This window comes from Passer domesticus, chromosome 32 (assembly GCF_036417665.1).
Source record: "Passer domesticus isolate bPasDom1 chromosome 32, bPasDom1.hap1, whole genome shotgun sequence".
NCBI lineage: Eukaryota > Metazoa > Chordata > Aves > Passeriformes > Passeridae > Passer > Passer domesticus.
In genome coordinates this window covers 1853531-1878778 of record NC_087505.1, presented here as the reverse complement: position 1 = coordinate 1878778, position 25248 = coordinate 1853531, and the positions used below count along the sequence as shown (strand labels likewise).

At 51.1% G+C, this 25248-nt stretch overlaps 2 protein-coding genes across 6 annotated transcripts in view; one reads left to right on the top strand and one right to left on the bottom strand.

Moving 5' to 3' along the window:
• Positions 1–825: 825 nt before the first annotated feature.
• C32H1orf43 (chromosome 32 C1orf43 homolog) lies at positions 826–5440 on the bottom strand. The gene is made up of 9 exons (XM_064401532.1): positions 5258–5440; positions 4807–4908; positions 4117–4225; positions 3896–3949; positions 3480–3646; positions 3301–3359; positions 1538–2958; positions 1388–1428; positions 826–1265 (listed from the first exon to the last, which is right to left on the bottom strand). Exons 1-7 carry the CDS (start codon positions 5324–5326, stop codon positions 2760–2762), a joined length of 759 nt encoding a protein of 252 aa, XP_064257602.1. The 5' UTR covers positions 5327–5440; the 3' UTR covers positions 826–1265; positions 1388–1428; positions 1538–2759.
• The window catches only part of UBAP2L (ubiquitin associated protein 2 like), a 29277-nt gene continuing 9444 nt past the window's right edge, over positions 5416–25248 (top strand). For 2 of the 5 annotated variants that reach the window (XM_064401517.1, XM_064401515.1), the window contains exons 1-15: positions 5416–5519; positions 9246–9375; positions 9925–10002; positions 11028–11138; positions 13407–13575; positions 13890–13985; positions 14655–14700; positions 14999–15108; positions 16633–16707; positions 19968–20020; positions 21445–21530; positions 21962–22133; positions 22961–23162; positions 24295–24572; positions 24852–25024. In XM_064401517.1, the coding sequence (XP_064257587.1) occupies positions 9286–9375; positions 9925–10002; positions 11028–11138; positions 13407–13575; positions 13890–13985; positions 14655–14700; positions 14999–15108; positions 16633–16707; positions 19968–20020; positions 21445–21530; positions 21962–22133; positions 22961–23162; positions 24295–24572; positions 24852–25024 (1739 nt within the window). In that variant the 5' untranslated portion in view covers positions 5416–5519; positions 9246–9285. Of the gene's footprint in view, positions 5520–5640; positions 5768–9245; positions 9376–9924; positions 10003–11027; positions 11139–13406; positions 13576–13889; positions 13986–14654; positions 14701–14998; positions 15109–16632; positions 16708–19967; positions 20021–21444; positions 21531–21961; positions 22134–22960; positions 23163–24294; positions 24573–24851; positions 25025–25248 lie in introns of those variants that run through there. The other 3 variants (XM_064401518.1, XM_064401516.1, XM_064401519.1) reach the window with 3 other exon arrangements.

Below are 25248 nucleotides of genomic sequence, written 5' to 3'. Positions count from 1 at the left end.
GGAAGCACAGCCTTCCCACACTACAGCAGTGCTTTGCTGCATCAGTGGGACGCATCAGCCTCGGGAATGGCACTGGGGGCTTCATGATGACCAATGGGACAGAACACGGGGCAGCCAGAATCCCGAGTGCCATGGGAAAGACAGGGACACAGCCCGGCCTTGGAGGTCAGGGGCTTCAGCCTCCTGAGGTGGCCACACGATGAGGTGGCAGTGGGGACAGCAGGGACACACGTGGCAGCAGCAGTGCCAGAGCCGGGGGCGTGCGCGTGGCGCTGGGTGATGTGATGCAGCCCGACAGCCGAGCTAATGAAGGGCCGTGGGGAGGGGTGCTGGCCCAGCAGCCGCCAGCCCTGTCAATAAGCAGAGCCACAGCAGGCACTGATGGGCCCTGGGGCTGGGAGACACCAAGGTCAGGCACAGGCAGAAGGGATGGGAGGTGGGGGACAGGCCCTCCCAGCTGGGGAGCAGACTGGGATCTTGGGGTGCCTGGATGGGACAGGGAGCACTGCACCCAGCCCAGCCAGGTTCCTCACCCTGCTGCTGCAGGGCTGTGCCACACGGCCCAGAGCGCTGTGGCACAGCATGGCACAGCAGGACTGTGCTGGGACAGGGACCCGGTGTGGAGCAGCCAGCCTGGTGAGGCATGCTGGCCGTGCTGCCATCTCCTGGCACAGCCATGGGCAAGATGAAGCGTGTAGGATCCAGGACACCCAGGGTTGCAGGCGACATGTCTGGATCCCAGCCACAGGAATTGTGCTGGGCTGTGTCTTCCCCCCACTGCTGCCCTGGGCTGTCCCATGCCTCACATGCAGCAAACACAGCCCGTCTTGCTCAACATGTTTTATTCTCAGTGAGGAGCTGGGCGATGCCAGGCCAGTGCCACACACTGGGCTGACTGAGCACTCAGAGCCGCTCCACATAGAAAGCTTTCTCCTGCTGGCGCAGCTCCTGCTGGTGCTGGAGGTGCTCATCCAGGACGAGCTGGCACAGGGCTTCTCGGCGGATCTGCCAGGTACAGGGACAGTGCTGAACCCCCACATCCCCCTGGCTCATCAGCCCCAGGACAAGGGGGGCACCCACCCCTGGCAGCAGATATGGGGGACCCCAGCTGTACCCAACCAATGCCCAGCCTCACCGCTGCCTGCTCCCTGCCTGCAAGGTGCAGCTCCAACTCCACACGCTTCTTCAGCTGCCTCTCCATGATCCACTGCAGCACCCCAAGGGACGATGCCCAGCACTTTGGGTGCTCCCTGGCCCCCTGCTCACTGTTATTGAGACACAGGGTGGGCAGGTCAGGGATGCAGAGATGTTCCCCCCAGCCTGCCCTGTGCTAGGGCTCCTCATCAGCATGGGGAATTCAGCCCCCAGGGCGCTCTGCCAGCTCTACCTCCTCAGGAGCTCTGTTAAAGCATTCCCACTCGCCTGGACCTGCAAACAAAGAGCAAGGTTCCTGTGGCCCGGGGTTTAACACCACAGCCCACTGTCTCCACCTGCTCCCAGGACAGCTTCCATCCTCCCAGCCCCTGCCCTGTCTGACCTCCTCCCGCCGCAGTGAGGAGCTCTGGCTGTTCGGTACTGCCATGGCCGGTGCCACAGGGCCCCTGCAACGGCCCCCTGCAGCACCAGGGTGTTAATGGAATACCGGGGCAGCAACGGCATCCTGGTTACAGTAACAGCCTCCCAGTTACTGTTATGGTGCCATCCTGGTTACCACCACCGTATGCCAGTTACTGTCATGGCATCTCAGTCACCACAACAGCAATGGCAGCATCCTGGCTACCATCAGTGGCATCCCAGTTACTTCGCAGCAGCTTCAGGAGGGATGCAGCCTGGGATCGGGGAGGGACGGGGCCCTGCAGTCAGAGGCCAGCGGCACAAATCCTGCTTGAGCTAAACTGTCATTTTATTAAACAGTAATTAAAAAGTGCCGAGGTCTGTAGCCTCCACTCTGTGCTGCCCACGCCACAGTGACGGGTGAGCTGCCGGCGCTGTCCTCAGCCTGACAGAAGGCAGACTCAAGGTGGGGGCCACGAGCTTTCAGCCCCAGGAGCTCGGCAGACGCTGGCATGCGAGGCGCTGGTGAGAGTGGGAGCAAACACCCCCCCTTGGCAGAACAGATGGGACATTTAACACCACGCTGTCCACTCGAGACGTCCCCAAAAGCCCGGTTGCAGGAGAACGAGTAGAAACCTCAGCCCAAAGCGGTAGCTTAGCCATGGTGCTAAGAACAGGCACCAAACTATTTCTACCCCATCCAGGCGCACAGGCAGGCTGGGCACAAAGGGCTGACAGCAGGAACAATGACGTCATGGGGAAAAGTGTTCACCCTTCGGAAAAAACAGACAAGTGGCTCCAGTGCCCAAGACCCTCACGGACAGGACGGACAAACATCAGCTCCCGCCAGCTGCCGCAGGGAAGGACGGGCGGAGGGGAGCGCTGGCTGGGATCCATGTCTTTATAAAGAAGCTCAAGCTCATGAGTTTATTCACAGGGTCCAAGACAATGCAGGACTCAAAGGCTGGAGTGTCATAAGCCTGTGGCAGAGAAGGCCGTGGGGCTGATCCCCAGGGGCTCAGCAGCTCCAGAACAGGCTCCTGGTGAGGGCCAAACTCCAGCAGCTGGGATGGAGCCCCCGCCGAGTGACGACCTCCAAAGTGGGGTGAGGGGGAGATCTGAGAGTGCAGCTGGTTCCTCTCAGTGCTGCCTGCACTGCAGCCCAGACCTGCCCAGCATACCCACTGCACCAGGCCCCCGCACGCTCACAGGGTGCTCTCCAGTGTGTTGTAGTTGTCCTTGAAACTCTTCAGCTCCAGGAAGTGTTTGGCACGTTTGCTCTTCTGGCTGGAAGGAAGGTAGGTGACCTGGATGGTGGTGGGGTTGGAGACTTCAGGGGACAGCGTGAGGTCTTTCACTGCTGACTGGTGCTGCCGCTGGCTGCTGCCGCCCCGGGCCTTGGTGCTGTGGGCAGAGAAGAGGCACCATCACTGCTGCTGCTGCCCCAGAGCAGCTGCTCAGCCTGTGTCTGTCTGTCCAACACGAAGCAGATCTGCTCTCATGGTGACAGCACTCACTGGGGTCTTGGCATTTAAAGCTACTGGATCTGTGCAAGTCCCTGACTCAAAGTGGTCGGGACAAGCAGGAATGGTGACTGTGACCATGGAACAAACCTGAAAGTGCAGTAATGGAGGGACAGATGGACAGCCCCTGTCTCAGATGACACCCGTACCCTAAACCCATCTCTGTTCACACCTTCCCACGTGCTGCTAGAATCCAGCACTGCATCTGGGCAGCAGCACTTACATGTTTGCCAGTTCATTCAGAGCTTCCTCATACTTCAGATATTCCGTTTTCCCAAACACCTGGACACAAACAGAAAAGACCATGGACCATGCAGCTGAAGTCAGGGCGTGACCCCAGTCCCAGCAGCAGGGCAGTGCACAGGAATGCCCTGTGGGGATGGCAGTGCCCCCAGCACTCACCCCAGTGCCATAGCGGGCGCTCTCGTAGCCATCCAGCAAGGTGTCAATCAAGGCTTTGCGGATGCCTTTGAAGGAGGTGCTGGAATTCCGCAGCTCCAGCAAGTAGGCACAGAAGTTCTTCCCTATTAAAGACTTTGGGTACCGAGCCTCTGCTTGGAATGGGATTTCTGGAAAAAGGCACAGCAGCTGAAGCACAGCTTGTGCTCATCTCTATGGCCAGGAACCACTGCCTGGATGGATTTCCATCCATGCCCACTGCCCCAGCGCATGGAACGAGCCAACCCTCAGGCCACCAGTGGGAGAAGTGACTGCTATTCCCCAGTGAGCACCTGGAGCCCTCCCACAGGGCTGCTGGCACTCTCATTCAGGGTCTCTCTGCACCCTTCTGCTCCCACTGTTGCCCTGGGCTCCCTTACCTGATGTCCTGATTGCATCCAGCACCTTCATCCTGTACAGGTAGTTATAGCAGCCTGGTAGGGGGAAAGCACAAACTGAGATCTCTGCAAACCCTAGAGGGAGGTGGGGAAAGGGAAAACAGGAGAAGAGACACCATCCCGTGTGACAGGACACCAAGAGGAGCAGTCAGAGGCGTGGCTGGCCCCAGGGAGCAGAGCAGCACAGACCTCTGGCACAGTACCTGGTGTCTCCAGCTGCAGGAGGCGGCTGTCATCCTCTGCCAACAGCCGTGGCTCGTACTTGATGTCCTGCACCCTGGACAGTCGAATGTCAATCTCTTCCTTTAAATCCTGTACAGCAGGGAAAAAACGTTTACAGACTGCTCCTTTGTGGGATCAAAAGGATAAGAACAGCCCTAGACAAACTGCACCCTCCTATGGTCGGTGCTTTGTGTGAGGAGACACGAATCTTGACTTCATGTTTCAGAAGGCTGGTTTATTATATTCTGATATAGATGATATTAAAATGATATATTTAAACTATACTAAAAAGAATAGAGAGGAAAGGATTCATTGGAAGGCTAGAAAGAACAGGAATGGAATGGAATGGAATAGAATGATAAAAAGCTCATGACTTTCAGAGTTTGATGCAGCTGCATCTTTGATTGGCCATTAATTAGAAACAACTAACATGCACCAATCACAGACGCACCTGTTGTTTAGCAACCAGACCACGTTCATTCCACAGCCATCAGATAGTTAATTGTTGACATTTCTTTTCTGAGGCTTCTCAGAATAGAAGTAAAATCCTAACAAAGGATTTTTTAATAAAATATGGCTACATCCTCCCCAGTGCCTATCAGCACTGTGAGGCAGCAGCTCCTGCACGTCCCTCCAGGCATGGCTGGGTGCAGGGAATGCAGAATACCCACCTTGGGAGCGTGCTGCCCCACAGGCACGTGGGGGCCGCGGCGGGATTTCATGGCGAAGCGCATGATCTGGCGTTTCACGAAGATGAACAGCAGCACAAAGACCTGCGGAGCACAGCGGGCCGGGGGTCAGGCGCGCAGCTCTCACAGCCGCCCTGTGCCCACCCCTGGGACCCCAGAGCTCCCCGTCCAGCCCACGGACGCTCAGGGCAGCCCCACGCCCTCCCCATCTCCACACACGCTGCCGCTCACGCCCCCTCCCCACCACGCGGGCCCTCCAGCCGGTGTGGGAAGCTCCCCACACCGTCCGAGCCGCGCCTCACGGGACGCTCCTCGCCCCCTCAGGCCCGGGCCCACGGCAGCTCCCCGGCCGCGCCAGCACCAGCCTCGCGGCGGGCCCCGCGGGCACTCCCGGCCGCACCCACCCGCCAGCCCGCGCCGCGCCGCCCCTCACCAGGCTGCCGTAAGCCATGACCAGCACCACGTTGACCCCCGAGAGCCAGTTGCTGCCGGCCCCCGCCATGCCCGGCCCGGCCCGGCGCCGCACAACATGGCGGCCGCCAAGCCGCCCTGCGCGCCCGCCGCCCACGTGACCCCGGCCGGGCCCGCCGCAGCGGCCCCGCGTACGTCACGTGCCCGGCGTGGGCAGCCCCGCCCCGCCTCCGGTCACGTGCCGGGGGCGGGGCCGGGGGAGTTGTCAGTGCGGGCGGACCCAGGTAAAGTTGCGGCGGCGGCGGCGGCGGCTCCGGTACCGCGCGGCCCCCGAACCCGCCCCCGCCGGCTCCCGCCGCCGCCCCCCCCCCGCCCCTACCCTGCCCGGCCTCGCCGCCTCCCGCCCACCCGGCCCAGCCGCGTCCGGCGCCCCGCGGGCGGCTCTGAGCCCCGCCGCCGCCGCCGCTGGGCCCCGCGCGGCCTAGTGGGCCGGGCCGTAGCCGGGGGCTGGCGTAGCGCGCGGCCGCCGCAGGTGAGGCGGGCGGGCGGGCCGGGTGCGGGTGGTGGTGGGGGGGTGAAATGGCGGCCGCGGCCATGAGGGCGGAAGCGGCCCGGACTCGCCCGCCTCTCCGTTGCGGGCCCGGCCTGGCGCCGCCGTGGGGGGCTCCCGCCCGGCCCCGCTCCGCTCCGGTTCGTTGCCTCGTTGCGAGCCGCGCGCCGCGCCGCGGGGTCGGGCGGCTCCGACCTTGCCGCGCTCTCGGGGCCCGCCCGTGCCCGCCGCTGCCGGCGGTAACAATGGGAGCCGTGCTCCCGCCCCGCCGGGCTCCTTGCGGCCCGCCAGGCCCGCCGCTCCTCGGTGGCGCCCCGCGGGCCGCGGCACGGCTCTTCCCGCTGCCCACGTGAGATTCCCCGGTAACGGCGGCTCGGGGGTCCTGCAGGAGCCCCGGGCCGGAGTGCCGCCCTGTCCCACGTCCCTGAATCCCGGTTGGGGGCTCTGCTTGCGCCCTCCGGCCCGGAAGTCTCCCGAGCAAAGCGCTGCCCGGCGGTCCCGAGCCGGGGTCTCCGATGGTATATCTCCCTAAAAAGCTCGTGCTTTGCGTACGTGGAATGATTCGGTTTGCGGCCACCATGTCTTTGCTGTGGGGAAAACTTGTCGTATTGATAACCCTTTTTTTGGGTCCTCGTTCTGCCCCCTGTTGCAGGAAAAGCTTTGCCTTCTCTGGCCCTTTACTTTCGGCCTTTGGAGCTTTTTTGCACATGTTAATTAGCTTGGTCGGAATGGAATGAGAATACCATTTTTCTGTATTAACACATCAGGAAACTGAAACTGGGATGTGCCAGGGCGAGCAGCAGCCAGCAGGTCTGGCACCATGGCACCTACAGATCCTGGTTCTGAAACTGTAACTTCTCTGACGTTTCTAATAAAATGAACAGTTTGTTACATTTTTGTATCCCCTCATTTTCTGGAGACTCCGCACTTTCCTTGCCTAGTCGAGACTCTCCTCTTGAGGCCTGGTGGGAAGGCAGGTCTGAGAAGGAAAGGGGGTGACAGCAAATGTCTCATCTGCTGCACTGACTTTGGCAGAGGGTGTTGTGACCTGTAACTGTGAAGCTTCTTTGTTTTCCCTGAGCCCTGTGTGAGTGCAGAGGCGTGAGCCCTGCTCCAGGTGATGCCAAGGCTTTGGTGCCTGGCTGCAGGTTTGCTCTTTCAAGAGGAGAGGTGGAATGCTTTTGAAGAGAGCAGCTTTGGGCTGGGAAGCTTTCTTGCAGCTGCAGGGCAGTGCAGGCATTGGGGTTCTGTGGGTCACTGCTGCCACTGAGCTGATCCCAAGTTCCCCCAGTGAGGAATTGGTCCCAGTAGCCAAATCCTCTTTCCCCATGGGGACACCTCCTCACCTGCCAGCCTCACCAGAGTCAGGTTCTGGTGAGATTTTTACTGTAGGTGGTTTTTTTAGGGGTTCTTAGTGTGTTAAATTACAAAGCTGGTGTTCCTGGTGGCAGTGATGCAGCATGGCAGCTGCTGAGCAATGCCTGGGCTGCACAAGGTTTGGGCTCAGCCTGCTGGAGCTGCAGCTTGGGTTTCTGTGGATGTGTGGAATCACTTCCCTCTGGGCCCGTGGTTCTGCTGCCAGGCTGGTTTAATACAACAAATTATTTACAACTGGAAGAAAGCAAAAATAAATATATACCATGGGAGTGGAGCCTGCACAGAGGGGATGGCTGGGGATAGAAGGCTTTTTCTGCTGTGCCTTGGCAGAAGTGCAGCCTTGGTGCTCTTCCCCCTTTCCTCTGGGGCTCCTGGTAGCTTGGATTGTTTCCTCATAAGGGACCTTGGCACTGTAGAGCTGTAAAACTCTGGTGTTAAGTTGGCATGGGTGGCTGTGAAGGGGGGAATTTGGAGGTTTTGTGGGGAGCTGCAGGAGCAGTTGCACAGAAACTTGCCTCCAGAGAAAGGCCAGGCACTGGTGTGGGGGGTGTAGAGGCAATGTTAGGGCCTCCCTGCTCTCAGGATGGATTTCTCACCCAGTTGAGTATTTGCAAACTTCAGCAGGAGATTCCCCAGCTTTTCCTGCACTGTTTTCTGCTGCTGCTTCTCTGCTCCCTCCTTGGCACACCGTGTGTTTCCCTGTGCTCATGGACAGCAGTGTGCCAGATCAGATCCTGCACTGGTTCTCTTACTGAGCTCCCTGCTCCTGCACTCTGTGGCTCCTTCCCCTGTCCCTCGTGTCTGCCTGGGGCACAGCAGCAGGTCCTGCTGCTTTGGGGCAAGGCTTTGCAGTCTTAGGAATGAAATACAAAAAATGTGAATTCTGTGATTATTGAAATTTCAGGGCCTCAGAAGTCCTGACAAGTGCTGTGGGATGTCTCTCACATCCCTTTTGCCTGAAAGGCACTAGAGAGGGTAAAACCTCAGTGCTAATCCTTTTCCAACACCCCCTGCCCCAAGGCCCAGTGTGAGGTTAGAAAACTCTGCTTGCTTTGGACACTCAAACTTTTCTTGGGATTTTTTGCCTCCAGCAGTGTTATCTAGCAGTGTTACTGGCTGTTATTCCTTGCAGACATCTTATTCACTTTTTTTTTAGTATGTTTTTGATCAGGAATACTAGGAAAAATGTTGTTTTTCCAGGGAATAATTTAAATAAGGGAATAATTTAAATAAGCAAAAATAGGCACTTCTGCAAGGGCAGGTTTTCCTTAAAACAAAAATTCCACAGACCTATAGCAACACTTATTGCTGGAGCATTTTTGCTTCCCCTGCTCTGCTTTAAAGGCAAGAAAGGAGAAGGGGAAGTAGCTGATGTGTCTGAGGCTCTGAGATGCTCTGTCCTTCAAGTGATGTTTTTTTGAAGCTTTTTTCAAGCCTTCCTGCTCCATTTGATGGCCACAGCCTCAGCTTGGGTGCATGGCAGATCTTTGTCCACTCACACACGTTCCAACAAGAAGTTGTTAAACCCTTTGCCTCAAGTGCAGGGAATGGCTTCAAACTGAAGGAGGGTCAGTAGATTACCTGAGAAAGAGGTTTTTTTTTACAGTGAGGGTGGTGAGGCCCTGGCACAGCTTGCCCAGAGGCTGCCCCACCTCTGGAAGTGTTCAAGGCCAGGTTGGATGGGGCTTGGTGCTACCTGGGCTGTTGGAAGGTGTCCCTGCCCATGGCAGGGGGGTGGAACTGGGTGAGCTTCAAGGTCTCTTCCAACCCACACCTGTCTGTGAGTCTGTGATTTTCCTTTGGCTCCTGGTGCCTGATGGCTCCCACCTGGATGCAGCTGATATTCCTTCTGGAGCACCCTGCCATGGTATCCAGAGAGAAACCTCAAGAAGTGGCCATTTTGTGTTGGGAGCACGTGGTGATGGCAGCCTGGCCCACTGGGGTTTTGGGGAAGTGGTGGGGTGCAGGGGGACCTGCAGCAGCCATTCTGGCCGTGTTACCCTTGTGATTGTTCAGTCTTGGTGCTGCCTTTTGTTTTTGGTATCTAACAATCCGTTCTCTCTTCTCCCCTGCCCCACCACAGAGTTCAACCTTGTAAATACTGTTATTTGTATATACTGTAAATGATGACATCGGTGGGCACTACCCGAGCCCGGGGCAGCTGGGAGCAGACACAGACACAGAGCCAGACGCAGCACAAGCAGCGGCCACAGGTAAGGGCAGTGTCCAGACACACCAGGGGAGACCTGGCTGCTCCAGTGCTGACACCTGGGCTGGCCTAACGAGCTCCCCATGTGTCACAAGGTGCTGCTGCCAGAGTCAGGTTAATTGGGCAGCTGCTGACGCTGGGGTTTCCATGTCTGGCTCCAGTTGGGAGCTGCCGCTGAGATTTGGTTTTATTTCCTTTTGTCCATTCCTCACATGCTTTAATGAATGTAAGTGGCTGAGAAGCCATCTGCAGTGGGTCTTGGTGGTGTGGTGGTGGTGAGGTCTGGCCCAAAACAGATGTGGTTTGGGTGGCTGCTGCTCATGTGGTGCCATGAGGCCATTCAACAGTAAATCCCTTTCTTCCAGACTGCTCTTCTTGCTTCTTTTTCATTTTGCTTTCTCCCTGGATTTTTCCTTCTCTGACCCATGTTTGTGTCTTGTCTTTGCCATGCTGATTCCTTTCCAGGGTTTCCAGAGAACTTGGGGTAGCAGAATGGCCTTTGGAGGATGGTTTGGAAATGCACCACTCTGACAATGTGCTCTGATTTCTTTAGGCTACTGCAGAACAGATTCGACTTGCACAGATGATTTCGGACCACAACGATGCTGACTTTGAGGAGAAGGTGAAACAAGTGAGTGTAGAAAACAAAGGTGAACTCTGACAGGAAGCTGAGATCAGTTTTGGGAGTACAGTGAGTGCTGGGAGGGTGGGAGGGACACACCTGGCTGCTCCCTGAATTTCCTTGGACTGCCTTCATAAAGTTGTATCCCAGCATGGTTTGGGTGAGTAGGGACATTAAAGGGTGTCCAGTTCCACCCCTGTGCTATGGTGATACCTTCCACTATCCCAAGTTGTTCCAGCAGTGCCAGAGCCTCACCACCCTCACAGGGAAGAATTTCTTCTCAATAGCCTGTATAACCCTGCCCTCTGGCAATGGAAAACCATTCTCCTGTCCTGTCACTCCAAAGTCCCTTTTCGGCTCTTTTGGAGCCTCTTTAGGCCCTGGAGGGGGCTCTGAGGTCTCCCTGGAGCTTTTACTTCTGCATTCTCAACACCCCCAGCTCTCCCAGCCTGTCTCCAGGGCTGCAGCCCCTGGATCATCTCTGTGGCTTCCCCTGGACTCCTCCAGCAGCTCCTTGTCCTCCCTGTGCTGGGATCCCAGAGCTGGAGGCAGCTCTGCAGGGCGATGTCAGCAGAGCAGAGGGGCAGAATCCCCTCTGTGGATGAGCCTAGAACATCATTGGCTTTCTGGGCTCCCAGTGCACATGGCCAGGTCATGTTAACTCAAACCCCCAAGTCGTCCTCCTCAGGGCTGCTCTCCTTCCATTGTCCCCCATCCTGTGTTTGTGTTTGGCATTGCCTTGATGAGAGTGCAGCAACTTCTGTGGTGCTGAACTTTTAGATTGTTTCTGCAGGAAAGAGAAAAAGAGATTGTAGTGAAAGGAGGGCCATGGTAGAACAATGGTAACTCAAAAATTCACACTTCTAGTTGAGGAACATAGTTAGACTGAGAAGGCTGAGGAGATTCCCTAGCCCCTCAATTTTTTGTTGAAAGGTTTCTGGTTTGGGATTCAACTCACCTCCTGACAGACCCATAGAGATTTTGGTGCCATCTTGGTTTGGAACATGCTGACCATGGTGTTGTCTTCTCTACAGCTGATTGACATCACAGGCAAGAACCAGGATGAGTGTGTGATTGCTCTGCATGACTGCAATGGGGATGTCAACAGAGCCATCAATGTGCTGCTGGAGGGCAATCCTGACACGGTAGGATGAGGTCCTGTAAATCTGGTGAGGCCTGGTTCAGTCTAACTGCCTCTTTGGAGGTGAAGCATCCAGTAATGTCAAGATAAGGAGAGCCACTATGACTGAGGAGTTCCTCAGGAACATGCACAGTGTGGCTGCTGAACTCTGCTCTCTGTGGGCTGTGACAATGGCCCTAGGCGTGAAGGAATAGAGGAGAAAATGCCAGAAGTAATTTCCTTCCTATTACTTTTGTGCTTTCACACCAGTGAGTATGAAGGAACTTGCTTTTTCCCATCAGAGCTGAGCAACCTGTATGGAAAGGCAGGAGTTTGTCAGCTTGGGCTCCTTTCTGTCAGAGCAATGTGGTTTTTGTGTCTCTGGCCCTAAAGATTAATTTCTCAGTGATTCACTGAGTGGCTTCTGTGCTGCTGCCTATGCCATGGTTTTGAGGGCCTTTTTTCTGTTTGTTGTTGTGGAGTTGGGCTTGGCTGCTGTTTCTCATGCAGGTGCTTGTCTCAGGCAAGCTGAGAACAGCCTGAGCAGCCCCAAGAACAAGAGTGCTTGCTTAGGAGGAACCTTCCCCTGCATGCAGGGTGTCATTCCTTTTGTGATAAAGACAGCAGAGATGCAAGTACTGTTACAGTCCAAGAAAAAGCCTAGCAATGAGATCCTTCCAAACCACTGCTGATATCACATCTCCTCCTGGCACCCTGGTTTGGTTGGAGCCAGTTCAACTCTGAGTTGAGAGTAAATATCATTTTAGAATATTATGCTTTAGCTCATTTTTTTGCCTGTGATAAGCCCTGGGGGTATGTGAATGAGCTGGACACCTCAGACTATATTTTGTGTATTGCAGTTGCTCCTCATTGTCTGGTTCTCTGCTTGCTTTGGCTTCAGACAAATTCTGTACAACATATGTATGCATTCCTCCTTGTCTTTAGAAAGCCCTTTCCATTGACAACTGAATAAAGCAGCTTTTGGAAATGTTTTTAGAAAAGGGAATGATAGGGATGTGCATTGCTGAGGTACAGCTCTGCCACAGCTGTATTCTCCTCATCTTTTGTAATCAGGGAACAAACCCCTGCTATCACAGCAGTTTAACTGCCTGGAGAAACATCCAGGGCAGTGTGCAGCACACAGAGCTGGGTAGCAGCACCTCCTTCATTGGGTGAGCAGCAGGAGACCCTGCCCTGCAGAGGAAATGCTGGGCTGCCACTGATCCAGGCTGGTGGCCTTGTGGTCACTGCTTCTGACCCGGGTCTGGTTTGTGCAGCAATCCCAGAAAGGGGATTTTCTTACAACAAACAGACCTGTAGTTGCTTGGGTGCTCTGGTGCTGAAGACAGCTTACCTGCTGAGCTAGTTACTGGTAATATATTGTATTTCAAACAGTAAAGGAGCAGGTATGATCTTAGCATTAGGTTAAATTTGGTTTAAAAAAACCACTTGCCTGAAAAATGTTTACTTGGAATACTGTAATTTTAAAGTTTATTTCTGAGCCAGATACCTATGGAGAAAGGCTTTGGAAGCCTTGGGTTTGATGGCAGGTTGTGCCACTTTGTTGTTGGGTTTTTTGTCACTGCCTCTGAATGGTGCCATTGAAAGCCAGCTGTCTGCCAGTTGTGTTCTCAGGTGATTGTCAGTGACTTAAGGCTTTTTTAAATGGTTCTAACAGTGTGCAGCATCAGTTTAAGAATATGAAACCACTGCAGCTGTCAGAAGATACATGGGTGCAGGCCCATGGCAATGAGCTGGAGGTAGACTTAACATTTTGCAGCTGAACTTACCTGTTGGTTAAATTCTGTGATGCTTCTCTCCATCTAAGATGATATTTAAGGCAGAGGTTTTGTTAATAACTTTGCATCTGCTGAAAGAACTTACCCCAAATGTTGACTGCAGATCACTATGAAACATTTACCTGGGTTATTCTGAGAGCTCCTGGTGACCTGTGTGAAATGGCAGGCTTTTTTTCCTCCTAAGCCAGGTAAATATATCCATGCTTTGAATTCTGGAAGTGTCATGCCCTCTCAATTGAAGAATTTTAGTAGATCTTTACAGAAATAGAATAACTCATCTCCTGTTAACTCAAATTGCCTGCCAGTCAACTGTAAGAAAGCTTGGCTCAAAAGAAGATGTGCTGTATGTAGACTGAGAGACTCCTTAAAAAATTGATCTGGAAACCATTTTTGAGGAGACCCCGTTACATTTTCTGTAGCATATTTAAATCTTCATATATCTGCACCTTTCATTCTAACTGGGATTAATTTCTTTCCCCTCTACAAACCTTCAGCATTCCTGGGAAATGGTTGGGAAGAAGAAAGGTGTCTCGGGACAGAAGGAGAGTGGACAGACGGAACCCAGTGAAGAAAGCAAAGAGAACCGGGATCGGGAGCGGGATTTCAGCAGACGACGTGGCGGGCTGCCGAGGCGAGGCCGAGGTGCCACCCGTGGAAGAGAGTGTATGGACCTGCCCTTCAATAACCCCCAAAACCCTCTGAAGCCCTCTGTGCTGTGTGACAGCTGTCAGTAGAGCTTTTTGGGCAGACACACCTGGGAGGAAAACCGCCCATGTGCTTGTGTGGATCTGTTCAATGCTCCCCCATCTGAGATTATTTTTGTGTGATGGCCTCACTTAGCATCAGCTTAAATCAGAAGTTCAGGGAGCATGTGGTGATGTGGTTCCCCCACACAGCCACTGCGTTTTGGGGGTTTGAGATCTGGTCTAAAGCAGGATGAGTATTAAAATTTGTCTTTGCATTGTTGTGTCTTTCAGTTCGGGGCCAGGAGAATGGGCTAGATGGTGGCAAGAGTGGAGGATCTTCTGGAAGAGGCACGGAAAGAGGGAGGCGGGGACGCGGCCGAGGCCGAGGTACACATGGGATGTGAGGTTCCCAGGGGGTGGGAGGAGGAGAATTACATCAGTATATCCACCATGAGGTTCCAAAGCCTCTTTTATGGGAGGAATTGCCAAGCTGAAAATACGCACTTGATTTTTCTGTAGTGCCTACACGTTGCTTTCCCGTCTTAAAGATGCTAGAAACAGCACCTAGTTCTTGTGTCACATCCATGGAGTTAGAAAAAAAAAATAGTGGTTTGTTACAGAGGTGGGAAGTTAAAAAATTCAGGGTTAACTATTTTAGCAGATGGCCAGTGGCTTGTTAGCAACAGAACCTGCAATCCTCATCATTCTTGCATGTGTATCTGAGCATCACCACTGGCTTGGACTTTAAATGCTTGGGGCAGAAATTAATTTTACCCCAAAATCTGCTTCGCATACTGCAGAAATTAGAATCTGGGGTCCAGTACTTCTGGTTTGTGCCAGGCTCATGTGAGCCTGGATTCATGTATTGCTAATCATGCTGCCAGCCAGCTGAGGTCACTGCCATACATCGAAAGAGGTTGCTGGCAATCCCATCAACCCAGGAAGATCCTCTCCACTTTGATATTCTGAGCATCAGAACTCTGTATGTTGTTCAAGTGTTTCTTTGCCCAGTGATGTAGAGCCAAGGGACAGCAGTGCATGTGTGTGTGTTTACAGGTGGCTCTGGACGGCGAGGGGGAAGATTTTCTGCCCAAGGCATGGGGTAAGTTTCACTGACCTAAACCACTGCAAAAATAAAAGTCAGTGTATGAATGATACTGTTTGTGTCAGTAATTTCTGTTCCCATTTTCTTTTTTTGTGGGGGGCAGGGGGTTGGGGTTTATTTTTATTAATAAGGCCCAAGCTGCATCACAGTAACTTAAATTTGGGCTGGCTGGTGCAGCTGAAGCACCTCCCTGCTGAGAGATCTACCTTGTGATAAATGTTATGGTCAGAATCAAATCAATTGCTTTCCGAATACTTTGGCAGAGTGACCATTTCCATCCTCTTGTTTCTTACAGAACTTTCAACCCAGCTGACTATGCCGAGCCAGCCAGCACGGATGAGAACTACGGGAATAGCAACAACACGTGGAACAACACTGGGAGCTTTGAGCCGGACGATGGCACAAGTAAGAGCCTTCACACCTGTGCCTGCTGGCCTCTCTTGAGAGCATTGAGTGGGTTTTGCATCCATCCACTTGCAGTGAGGACATTCTAGGCAGGTCTTAGGCTCGGGGGTGGAAGAACAGGTTGTTGGCTCAGAGATGACCCTGGTACTTTGCACCCTTTGCACATTAGAAACGGGAGCTGGATGGTTGCTCTGGGGTGAGCTTGGGGGTGCTGTTGCCTGACAGAGGCATAGAAACACTTACCTCTGTTTGTTTTCCTGTAGAAACCATGCTACTGCTTGGAAAAGTGGGGTTTTTTTATAACATGTAGTGTGCTAAGCAGATCCAGGATCTCCAAGTGTTTGGTGCATCCTCCAGAGAATTACTTGGAGTCAGACGTATTGCTCTTCATTTTGATACTGAGAGCATTCTTTCTTTCATGGTCATCTTGCTCAAACCTTGGTGAGGCTAGGACTTTATTACAGAAACAAGCTGAAAGCAATTCTGCTTCCTTCCCTGTTTGAAGCAAACATGTTTGCTGGGTGATTCTGAGCACCCGACTGCCTCTGCACATTCTCCTGCATTGGAAAACTGGTGCTTTGGGTTTTGTTTCATGTATGCACAATGTTGAGACACAGGTGGACTCAGATTTTGCAGTGTGAGAATGGGACATTCACAGTCCTTGACTGTAAATACCCTTTTTTGGTGGGGGAGGAGGGCAGGGCTCATTGGTGGTTTTGTTGTCTTTTTTTATGGAGTAATCTGGTACCACTGCAAAGTCAAACTATTTTTCCACAATTACTGAGTATTTAAGTAAATACCATGTCTTGGGTATAAGAAGCATCCACACCTGTGTTAATAGTGCTTTAGACCCCTTCCATACTTCTTGGTTTTGCTGAAAAACTGATAGTTCTGGAAAGAGAGAATTAAAGTCCCATTATCTGGGATACCTTTTACTGCATACTGTTGGTGTCAGGGAGGGGAGTGGGGGTGCTTCATTTGTGTTTTTGTGGGTTTTGTTTGGGTTCTGTTCATTTTTTTTTCCTTCAGAAAACAGCTATTGTGGAAGGAGGGTGTTCTTGTGAAACACCAGCAGACAGAGCTATCATCTTCTTGGCAGCTGAGAAGGGGTTTTAAATAGCAGAGGGAGTGGACACAGCTCTGTGTGCTGAAAGTTTAACTGTCTAATGGGAACAGGCTTCTGTTTGAATGGTTTTCATTTTCCTGTGTTGGTGTTTGGTGGAATTTTGTGGAATGAAGTGGGTTGGAGTGTGGTTAGGGGGAGAACTGAAGATTTTTCTGACGAAAACTCAGATTTGCTCTAGTACTACAACACAGCTGTAAAGTTTATTGTGCAACACCACTGGTCACCTGTGTTGTGTGTGGTTGTTTTGTTTGCAATTTAGTAGCCACAGGCATCTCTTTAAATTCATAATATCCACAGGTACAATGTGACTGGTGTACATGGGGGCAATGAAACTCACCTACACTTTTTAAAGTCAAAATTTCACTGGTTGTCTTTCTTTTCTTTTTTTTTTGTTTCAGGACTTGATTTCATTGGGGGTGAGGGGTCAAATTATCCCCGAAAATTTGACACTGCTCCTGGTACGATACATCCAGGTGCACTAACTGCCCCGGATACCTTTACTTTATAGCTTTTTTTTTAAAAAATCTGAAATATCTGTGGATATGTCATTCTTCTCTCTCTTAATTTGTTCATTTTAATTAATATTTGACTTTGTTCTGACTGTGCTTTTACTAACGTTGACACCTTGAATGTAAATTGGGAGAAGCTAACACCAATTCCTGTGGATTATGCACATTTTAACTTCAGCCATTGCTTCTGGATGCCCAGAGCAGCTCTGTGTCCCCAGTGCTGGTGACAGAGTACCCCACCTGAGGGCAGGAAGTGTGAGGCAGCCCAGTCATTCTCCCTGTGCCTCACATGCCCAAAGCTGTGTTTTGCTCTTGTCCCTGTGCCATTGCTCTGGCCTCCCTGCTGTTCCTGCTCAGGTCACACCAGTGCTGCCAGGGCAGCTCTGCCTGAGCTCTCTCTGTGCTTTGCCTCTGCTTTTGGCTGTTTCTGGGTGAGCAGTGCCCAGTGGCTGCTCTGGCATGCTCAGCCTGCCTGGCTGCTCCTCTCACCTCCCTGCAGTTGAAGATGATGGATTTTGAGATGACAGGGGTGCTTGATGGCAAAGCTGCTCTGTTCCTGGTCATTTTATTTTCTGCTCATATACCATTGTCCTTATGAGGCCAAGAGACACCCGTGAGGGGATGCAGTTTGCCTCACAAACAGAATTTTTCAGTTTGCCTCCCATCTGCAGAATTCCATTGTGTCCATAATAAGGCAAACAATCTTGTTTGTCTCCTCCACCTAACCTGAGGTTTTGAAGTTGAGGCTAAGGGACCTTCCAGAAGAACTTGCCACTTGGCTGTGGAAAGTCAGGGCAGGAGGAGAAGTTGAGGCTGAGGAGTCCCTCATGTGAGGGCCTGAAAGCAGGCAGGCGTACATGGCGTGCTTCTGCTGTGTTGGAGCATTTTGGGTTAATCTTTAACTTCCACAGGCAGCACAAGGCCATCTGCTCCAGCACTGCCATTGTGATTTTGCTGCCCTTTGCCTTTGTTTGGATTAACATTCCTTTGAGGTGCAGAGTGGGGGCCTTTGGGTGTGTTGCCTTCCTAGGGGAGGGTGACAAGCCTGGATCCAGTCCTTGAGTGGCAGCAGACTGTCTGCTGGGCTGTGGGAGGAGCAAACTGGGTGTTTATCTCCCAGTTCAAAATGAAGAGAGAGTGTATTTGGGGAGGGATTTAAAAAACTTGAAGACACAATGGGATTTTTTTTTCCTTCACCACATTCATATTTGCACATGTTGTTGGCTTAATTTTATTTTTTCCTCTTTTTCTTGATTTGAGGAGCTTAAAGACCAGCAGCTTTTTGAAGGGCTTTCTGAAAGCAGAGAGGAAGGCTTGCTGTTCAGAAAACCACCCTTCTGAAATGGTGTTAGAAAGCTTGTGATATAGCTCTCCCCTTCAGAAGAACTTGATGGGGAGTGATACAGTTGGTTTCTTTAAAAAAGCTGTGCTAGTTGGGAGCTTTCTGGAGTGTTCCTGGTGAACACATCACAGGTCTTTGATTCTCCACCTGCCCCTTTGTGTGTGGGGAGCTCAAGGCATTCTGAGTCAGTGTTTGAGGAGTAGACTTGCTGGGAAAGCCCTGTCAATGGCTGTTCTTCATCTGCAGGGTTTCCTTCTGCTTTTAGTGCTGCTTTTCTTTTTATTTTCCCCAAACAAACAAGACTTAAGAGCCCCATGCTATGTTCCTGCATGCACAAACTCTTGGGGCAGCTCTCCTGTCTCCCTGCTCTCTGGGCCAGCTGCAGGTACATCCAGCTCCCACTTCACCTCCTGGGTCAGGCTTGGGCTAGAATGATCTTTCTGATCCGTGGAAATTTGGAATGCAGCCTTCCCACTACTGCTGTGAGGGCATCAAAAAAATCTGAGGATTGTGGGAATTTAGGTTTCTAAACTGCAGATGGGTTTTGCATTGGATGTGTTGATGTTCTGGCTGTGGAGGAAGGGGTGGTGTGCCTTAAAACTTCTGGCACTCTGGCAAGTATTGTTGTATTAATATCTGTATTTCAAACTTGAATAGATAAAAAAGTAAATCCTGGGAGACTTCTTGAATTGGCTCAATTCATCAAGCAAGACAAAAAAAAAGAAAAAAGAATAATTCATTGATACTTATTTCATGCACTAGATCCCCCAAGTCTAGACAAGTGGTTGTTTAAACACACAAGTGAAGTCTGTATGGGGAGATCTGTGTCCTGCAGAAGAGCTCAGAATGTTCTCCTTCCCCACATGCTTTGTTTTGTGCTGTAAAAGGGCTGATACCAGCTTGTTCCATCCACTAAGTGTCTTCAGGATTAACCCTGCTGGTGCTCTCAGATTTTCTTGATCTGGTTTGTGTGGACTGAAAGCAAGCTACACAAAATGGGACTGGCTTTATGCTCTGAGGTTTTTGGGGATGTGAAAGCTCCTGCTTTCTTCCCAAACCAAATTTTAGTTATTAAATGCAATCTGAAACTGACACATAATATTCAAAGTACAGAGATTAAACTGTGATGGAAGCAAGGATTGGAACAAGTTGAAAATGCAGCCAGGCAAAACTCTTTATTTTCTGGCAAATTTTTGCTCACCTGAATTGTGCTGTGTTGGATTGCAGCTGAGGTTTCCTGCTTTTCCCTGGTACTTCAAGCTGCACACTTTGAGCATGTCTCTGAAACTGGTCACAGAAAATGCAGGGATTGTTTAGTCCCATAAATTTTCTTTTCTGAATCCCATTTGCCTGAGCACAGGAGGTTCTGGAGCACTGAAGTTTCAAGCCTTTTTTTTTTTTTGTGGGGTGGAAGATGAACCATGGGAATGGCTCAATTATCCTTAAGTTTTATAGAAACTTGGGGTTTACCTGGATGGTGAGATCCTGTGCCAGAGGTGGCAGGAAGCCCACGAGGGAGGAGCTGCTGGGGGTGCACAAACCTACAGCTACTGCAGTACAAGGGGAAGCCAGGAAAATGGCACAAGGAGGCTGGGGATGATGCTGAGGCTTCCTTGCAGAGCTCAGCTTCCCTTTTGGGTGTTGGGAAGATGTGTGTTGCCCTGTCTGGCAGCCTGGCAGTCACTCTTTTTCAGCAGGGCAGAGGCAATCCCATTATGGTACCTTGACTATAAAGCCTGGGTTGAGGTTGCCTGCTTTAACTTGTCTGATTGGCAAATTGAAATCCTCCTGGCTGCCTGCAAAGCTCCCCAGTGCTCCCCCAGCTGTTGGACACAGAGCTTTGATGCATGCATAACTTGTGTACCTGTTGTTGTCCTTGTAGGTGCATGGAGGGCAGCGACAGAAGAATGGGGCACGGAGGACTGGAATGAAGATGTAGGTATTTTCTGAACCCATCTCCTCTGTGCATCTGCTGTCCTGTCTGTACACACAGCTGCCAGGGGAGCCCATCCTCCCCAAACTGTGGACAGAGCCCCAGGCAGGCTCCCAGCCCTGGGAGCTATGATGAATAAGTAATTGTTGCATTTTCTGCAGGATATGTGTTATAGAGCTTGTCATAAGGGCTCAAGACAGGAAGAGATCTCCTGGGGCATTGAGGCTGGTCCTCTCATTTCCTGTAACTGCAAGATGGAATTCTTCCAAAAGCTGGCCTGACTCCACAGAGGACTCTTGCTCCACTCCTCTGGGGGTGTGGCAGTTGGGGAAGTTTTGCCTTTGATCACACCAGCAGCAGTTTCATGATTTCATGCACATCATGTGCCTCTGCTGGTCCTTGTGATTTGAATGGAAAAGAAGCTCTTGACTTGACTTTCTGACTCTTTGGTGTGTCTCACCAGCTTGTGTTCTCCACCTCATCTCCTTCAGGAGAGGGTGAACATTGTTAGCACCTTCTCTTAATGCCTGCCTATAAGTTTCTTCTGAAATGGGCTTCAGTCCCTGCCTGAATCAAGGAAGGACTTCTGATCTTGCAGATGGCAGCAGGGTTGGGCATTTTAGTGTGATTGTTAGTTTTGTGTGCTCATTTTGGCTCAGCTGACAGAATAGAGAAGCATTTGTTTGTCAGGCACCACCTGGGGGAAGCACTGCTGCTGTGTTTGGAGATATGAGCAGCTTTTCTTTGTTCAGTCAGGTCTCTGCTAGAAGGGACCTTCTGAGAGCTTTCTTACCCTCAGTGTGTGTGAGGTGCTCCCAGGAGTTCTGGATTTCTTCTTAAACTCTGGCAGTTCAGTTTGTAGCAGCTCCTCAGTCTGGAGCAGAAGCTGTTCATGTTCAGACATGTTTCAGGCCATGTTTCACAGGTCATCACTAACCTCCAGCAGATTTTGAGCAATATTTTTTTCCCTTCCATAGTTGATCTGTTGGTCAGATTATCCAAGTGAGCCCAGATCACTGGAAGCTTAGTTGTGGATCCAAAGTTTATTTTTGACTTTGCTACCTGTGCTTGCACCTGCTGTGCAGGGGTTTTTGCAGGTTTGTGCTGCATGCCATTGACTCAGAGCAATGGCCCAAAGTCCTAGGGCAGCCCTAGGGGATTTATGGACTATGGGAAATTTGTACAAGCATTTGAGAGGGGTTTTTTTGCTACTGGCAGATGATTTGTGCACTTGCCTGAGAAGAAACAAATTAAATAGAAGCTGATTCTGATGGAAACCAAATGCTAGAGAAGTTTCAGTCTCAGTACTTGAAATTTGAGTTTTTCTGTGTCTGTTTGTCTCAAACATTCATGTACTTTGTGTCATAGGGACTGTTATGAGGTGCTGTTCTTACTTTTGGATTTTTTCCCCCTTTTTATCTTTCAGCTGTCAGAAACAAAGATCTTCACAGCCTCCAATGTGTCTTCAGTGCCTCTGCCTGCTGAGAATGTGACAATCACAGCTGGACAAAGGTGAGAGCCCATGGTGATGCTGTTTACCTGGCAAAAGGGGCACATGAGTCTTGCAGCAATTTGCCATCTTTAACTAAACCTTGCTAATGCAGCAGCTCTGAATGAGGTGGGGTGGATTTAAATGGAAGAGTTAACTTAGGAGTTATGGGGTCCTAATCCTGGATTGGAATTTTCCTAGGCTCTATTGCTGCTTCTTCAGGTTTGGGGGCATTTTGCTGTGTTAAGTTAATGTAATTTTAAATTATTTAAATTTTTATTTAAAATAAAAAAGGCTGTGCAGGGTCTTGCTTGGTCAGTCTGTGTTTTTGAGGCTGCTGCTGGCAGTGGTGATTCCTTCAATTTGTAGAGTAAAAGCTGTGAGGCTCAAGAGGGAATACTGTTCTCAGGGAAGTGGGAGCTTTGGTAACCTCAGTGGGTCTTTTTCTACCTAGAATTGATCTCGCAGTCCTGCTAGGAAAGACACCCTCTTCTATGGAGAATGAGTCAACAAACCTGGAGTCATCCCAGACTCCTTCCCTGGCGCAGCCACTGGTGTTCAGCAATTCTAAACAGAGTGCTCTATCCCAGCCTGCCTCTGGAAACTCCTTCTCTCACCACAGCATGGTAAGGAAATGCTGCTCTCTGCCAGTGGATGTTTGGCTGAGGTTGCTTTTATCCTCTGTTGTTGAGTCTGTTTGGGTAAGATAAGAGATAACAGTCCTGATGCTTGCTGCTTGGGGCTGGTAGAGTGAAATAATTTGCCAGTCTGCTTTAAAAGCAGTGGCCTGAAGTTCATTGCTCAATTTGAAATAATTGTGCTAATTCCTCCCCTGCTGCCCTTGTCAGAGTTGCAACACATGCTTCATTCCTGCTTAAAGGAAAGGAAAAGCTCTTTTGGTCCAGGGCTTGCAATTCCAACAGTTTGAGAAACAGAACTGGTTGGGAGCTGGTGTGGGATGGAATGCTGGCACCCCTGACAGGAGAAGGAAGGAGACATTGAGTCAGAGTCAGGGATCTGCATAGACTTTGTGTAACTTCAGCAAAAAGAAATAAAAATTGTTTATTTAATGGTGAGAGAGCTGAGGAAGGATTTTCAAAACCACATTAACTATAAAGCCAAGATCTCCTGGTGTTTTTCTTTAGTGCAACTGAATGTGTAAGAATAATTTAATGTTTTTTAAGATGCTGTCTGTTAACTTCCTTTGTAACCCCCTGTGACACTGTACCATGGCTTGGGTTGGGCAAGAGATGAGCATACCTGTGTTCACACATGATAGAGGCTGGAAAGAAACAGGAGCCAGCAGTGTGTGTGTTTGGAGCTCAGGAGTGTTGGGCTGAGGCACCCAGCAGGGTACAGTGCATGTGGGATGATGTTCAGAGGTGTTCCTCTTCTCTGAGCCAAGTTCCAAGCCATGGGAGACATTGACTTTATCTCCTTGCTGAAATTGCAGGTGAGCATGCTGGGGAAAGGGTTTGGAGATGTCGGGGAGGCCAAAGGCAGCAGTACCACAGGGTCACAGTTCCTGGAGCAGTTCAAGACAGCCCAGGCACTGGCTCAGCTGGCAGCTCAGCACACCCAGCCTGCTGGGAGCACCACTGCAGCTTCCTGGGACATGGCATCCACCACACAGACCTCGTCTCTGGTGCAGTACGGTAAGGAGAAGCAGCATGGCTCCCAGAGGGGAGGGAATGTGTGCCCCCAGAACTGCAGGAGCACCCTGGGAGGGATTCAGCAGAGGATCTGTTCACAACCAATTTAGCTGAGCAGAAAATTAAGAGAGCTGTGGGTGAGACTAAAATGTAATCGTGTGTGTGAGTCTCTCCTTGTTCCTTTTATACTTGGAACAGTTGAATCTGTCATTCCAGACAGTTTCAGGGCCAGGGATCTGGTGTTCCTGAGCCTCTCAGAGTGTGCAGAAATACTTCCCTCTGCCAGAAAAAGTTCTGAAAGGGCTCCTCTGAAGTATAGCTCCCAAATATGAGCTCTTGTCAGTCTCTTCTCCCTGCTGAACTCCTGTTATCTTTTAAGAGAATTTTAAGGGATTTGCTCTTAAATGCCAAGATGTAACTATTGCTAGGCTGGCATGAGGGAATAAACAGGGATTGAGAGGCTCTTTTCAGATGAGAAGCTGGGTTTTGCTGTGGTTGAGTGCTGGTGTAATTTCCTTCAGCTTGTGCTTTTTATAGGGAAATGGCTCTGGTTCAAATCTAAGCTGCAGAAAAATTGAGCCCTGTCGTAGTGACAGTCAGTGTTGGCAGCTTCTGATCTTCTCAGACAAGAAGCCTCAGAGGAGAATCACAGAGAATAGGAATTGATTTTGAATGAACTGTGGAAAGGCTTAGTCAGATGAGGAAGGTGGTGCAAAAACCTGAGGGCAGGCAGCCCCAAGCAGTGATGTTGCTTGGAGATACCTCGTCCCTGCAGAAGGGCAAGGCAGTGGAATGCAGAACTGTTGACAGAGATGGGAAGGAAGTGGCCTGCAGGACTGTGACATTCAGTGTCTCCACACGAGGGACTCTGGAGCCCAGCTTTTCCTGGAGAATGGAGGACTTGTGCTGTGCCAGCTGGCTTTGTCCTGTAGGGATGGTGGAAGCAGCTGAGGGAAGAAGGGCTTAAAAAGGCTTGGTGGTGAGAGTGTGAGGCTCTGAACAGAGATGCTTAAGTTCTCTGCTCTCTAACAAGCTTCGGGATGAAACACAGAGGAAAAGGATTTATTTTTTTGATAAGCATCAGAATTTATTAATTTATTTTTAATAAAACAAACCTTGCTGTCTTGTCCCATAGATCTCAAGAACCCAACAGACTCTTCTGTGCATAGTCCCTTCACCAAGCGTCAGGGCTTCACATCAACTTCAACCATGATAGAAGTGTTCATGCAGGAGAAGCAGCCTGTGGTGACTGCCTCCACAACCACGCCGGCACCTCCATCCTCACCACTGCCCAGCAAAACCAATCCAGTCCCCCAGATGTCTCCAGGGTCCTCGGACAACCAGTCCTCAAGTCCCCAGCCAGCCCAGCAGAAGCTCAAGCAGCAAAAGAAAAAAGCATCGTTAACATCAAAGGTGAAGAGCAGGAATGGGGGAAGGAGACATCGAGTTGTGTTAGAGCTGCAGAATCAGCTATTTGGGCTGCTGGGGGAAGGTCTGGGCTTGGCCTTCTTGTTGTTAGTGCTGAGTGTTTGTGGGGGTGTTGGAGTTGTGTGCCTGCCTGGGTTGCACAGTGTAATTCAGGGGCTGCAAGCCTGTAACTGCCATTGTGTGCAGGGAAACGAGGGTAATAAAGTCATTCTCTGGGCTAATCACTGGGAATGATTGACCCGTCCTATTGTTCCTCCCTTGCAGATTCCTGCACTGGCGGTGGAAATGCCTGGCTCCTCAGATATCTCAGGGCTAAACCTGCAGTTTGGGGCGTTGCAGTTTGGTTCAGAGCCTGTTCTTGCTGAGTATGAATCGACGCCCACGACCAGCGCCGCCGTTAGCCAGTCTCAGAGCAGCCTCTACACCAGCTCGGCCAGGTGAGGACCAGCAGCCTGTTCATCCAAGCAGGCAGCTTTGGAATGGGCTGCTCCTGTGGGATTGAGTTGTCATGCATACTAGTAGACCCTTTCTGACTGTGCTTTGGTCACAAAGGGGGGACAATGTATGCAACAGCAAAGCACAAGTTGCCAGCAGACTCATTGGGCAGCTCTGTGGCTCTTTGGCCTGTGGTACTTGCACAGAAAACAGTTTTTCTGCTACC

Excerpts from the sequence above, each read along its gene's own strand:
- C32H1orf43 (XM_064401532.1), bottom strand. The coding sequence starts at position 5,326 with ATGGCGGGGGCCGGCAGCAACTGGCTCTCGGGGGTCAACGTGGTGCTG. Across the intron at positions 4,226-4,806 it reads TGGGGCAGCACGCTCCCAAG|GATTTAAAGGAAGAGATTGA; the intron begins GTGGGTATTCTG and ends CCTGCTGTACAG. Across the intron at positions 3,647-3,895 it reads GGATGCAATCAGGACATCAG|AAATCCCATTCCAAGCAGAG; the intron begins GTAAGGGAGCCC and ends GCCTTTTTCCAG.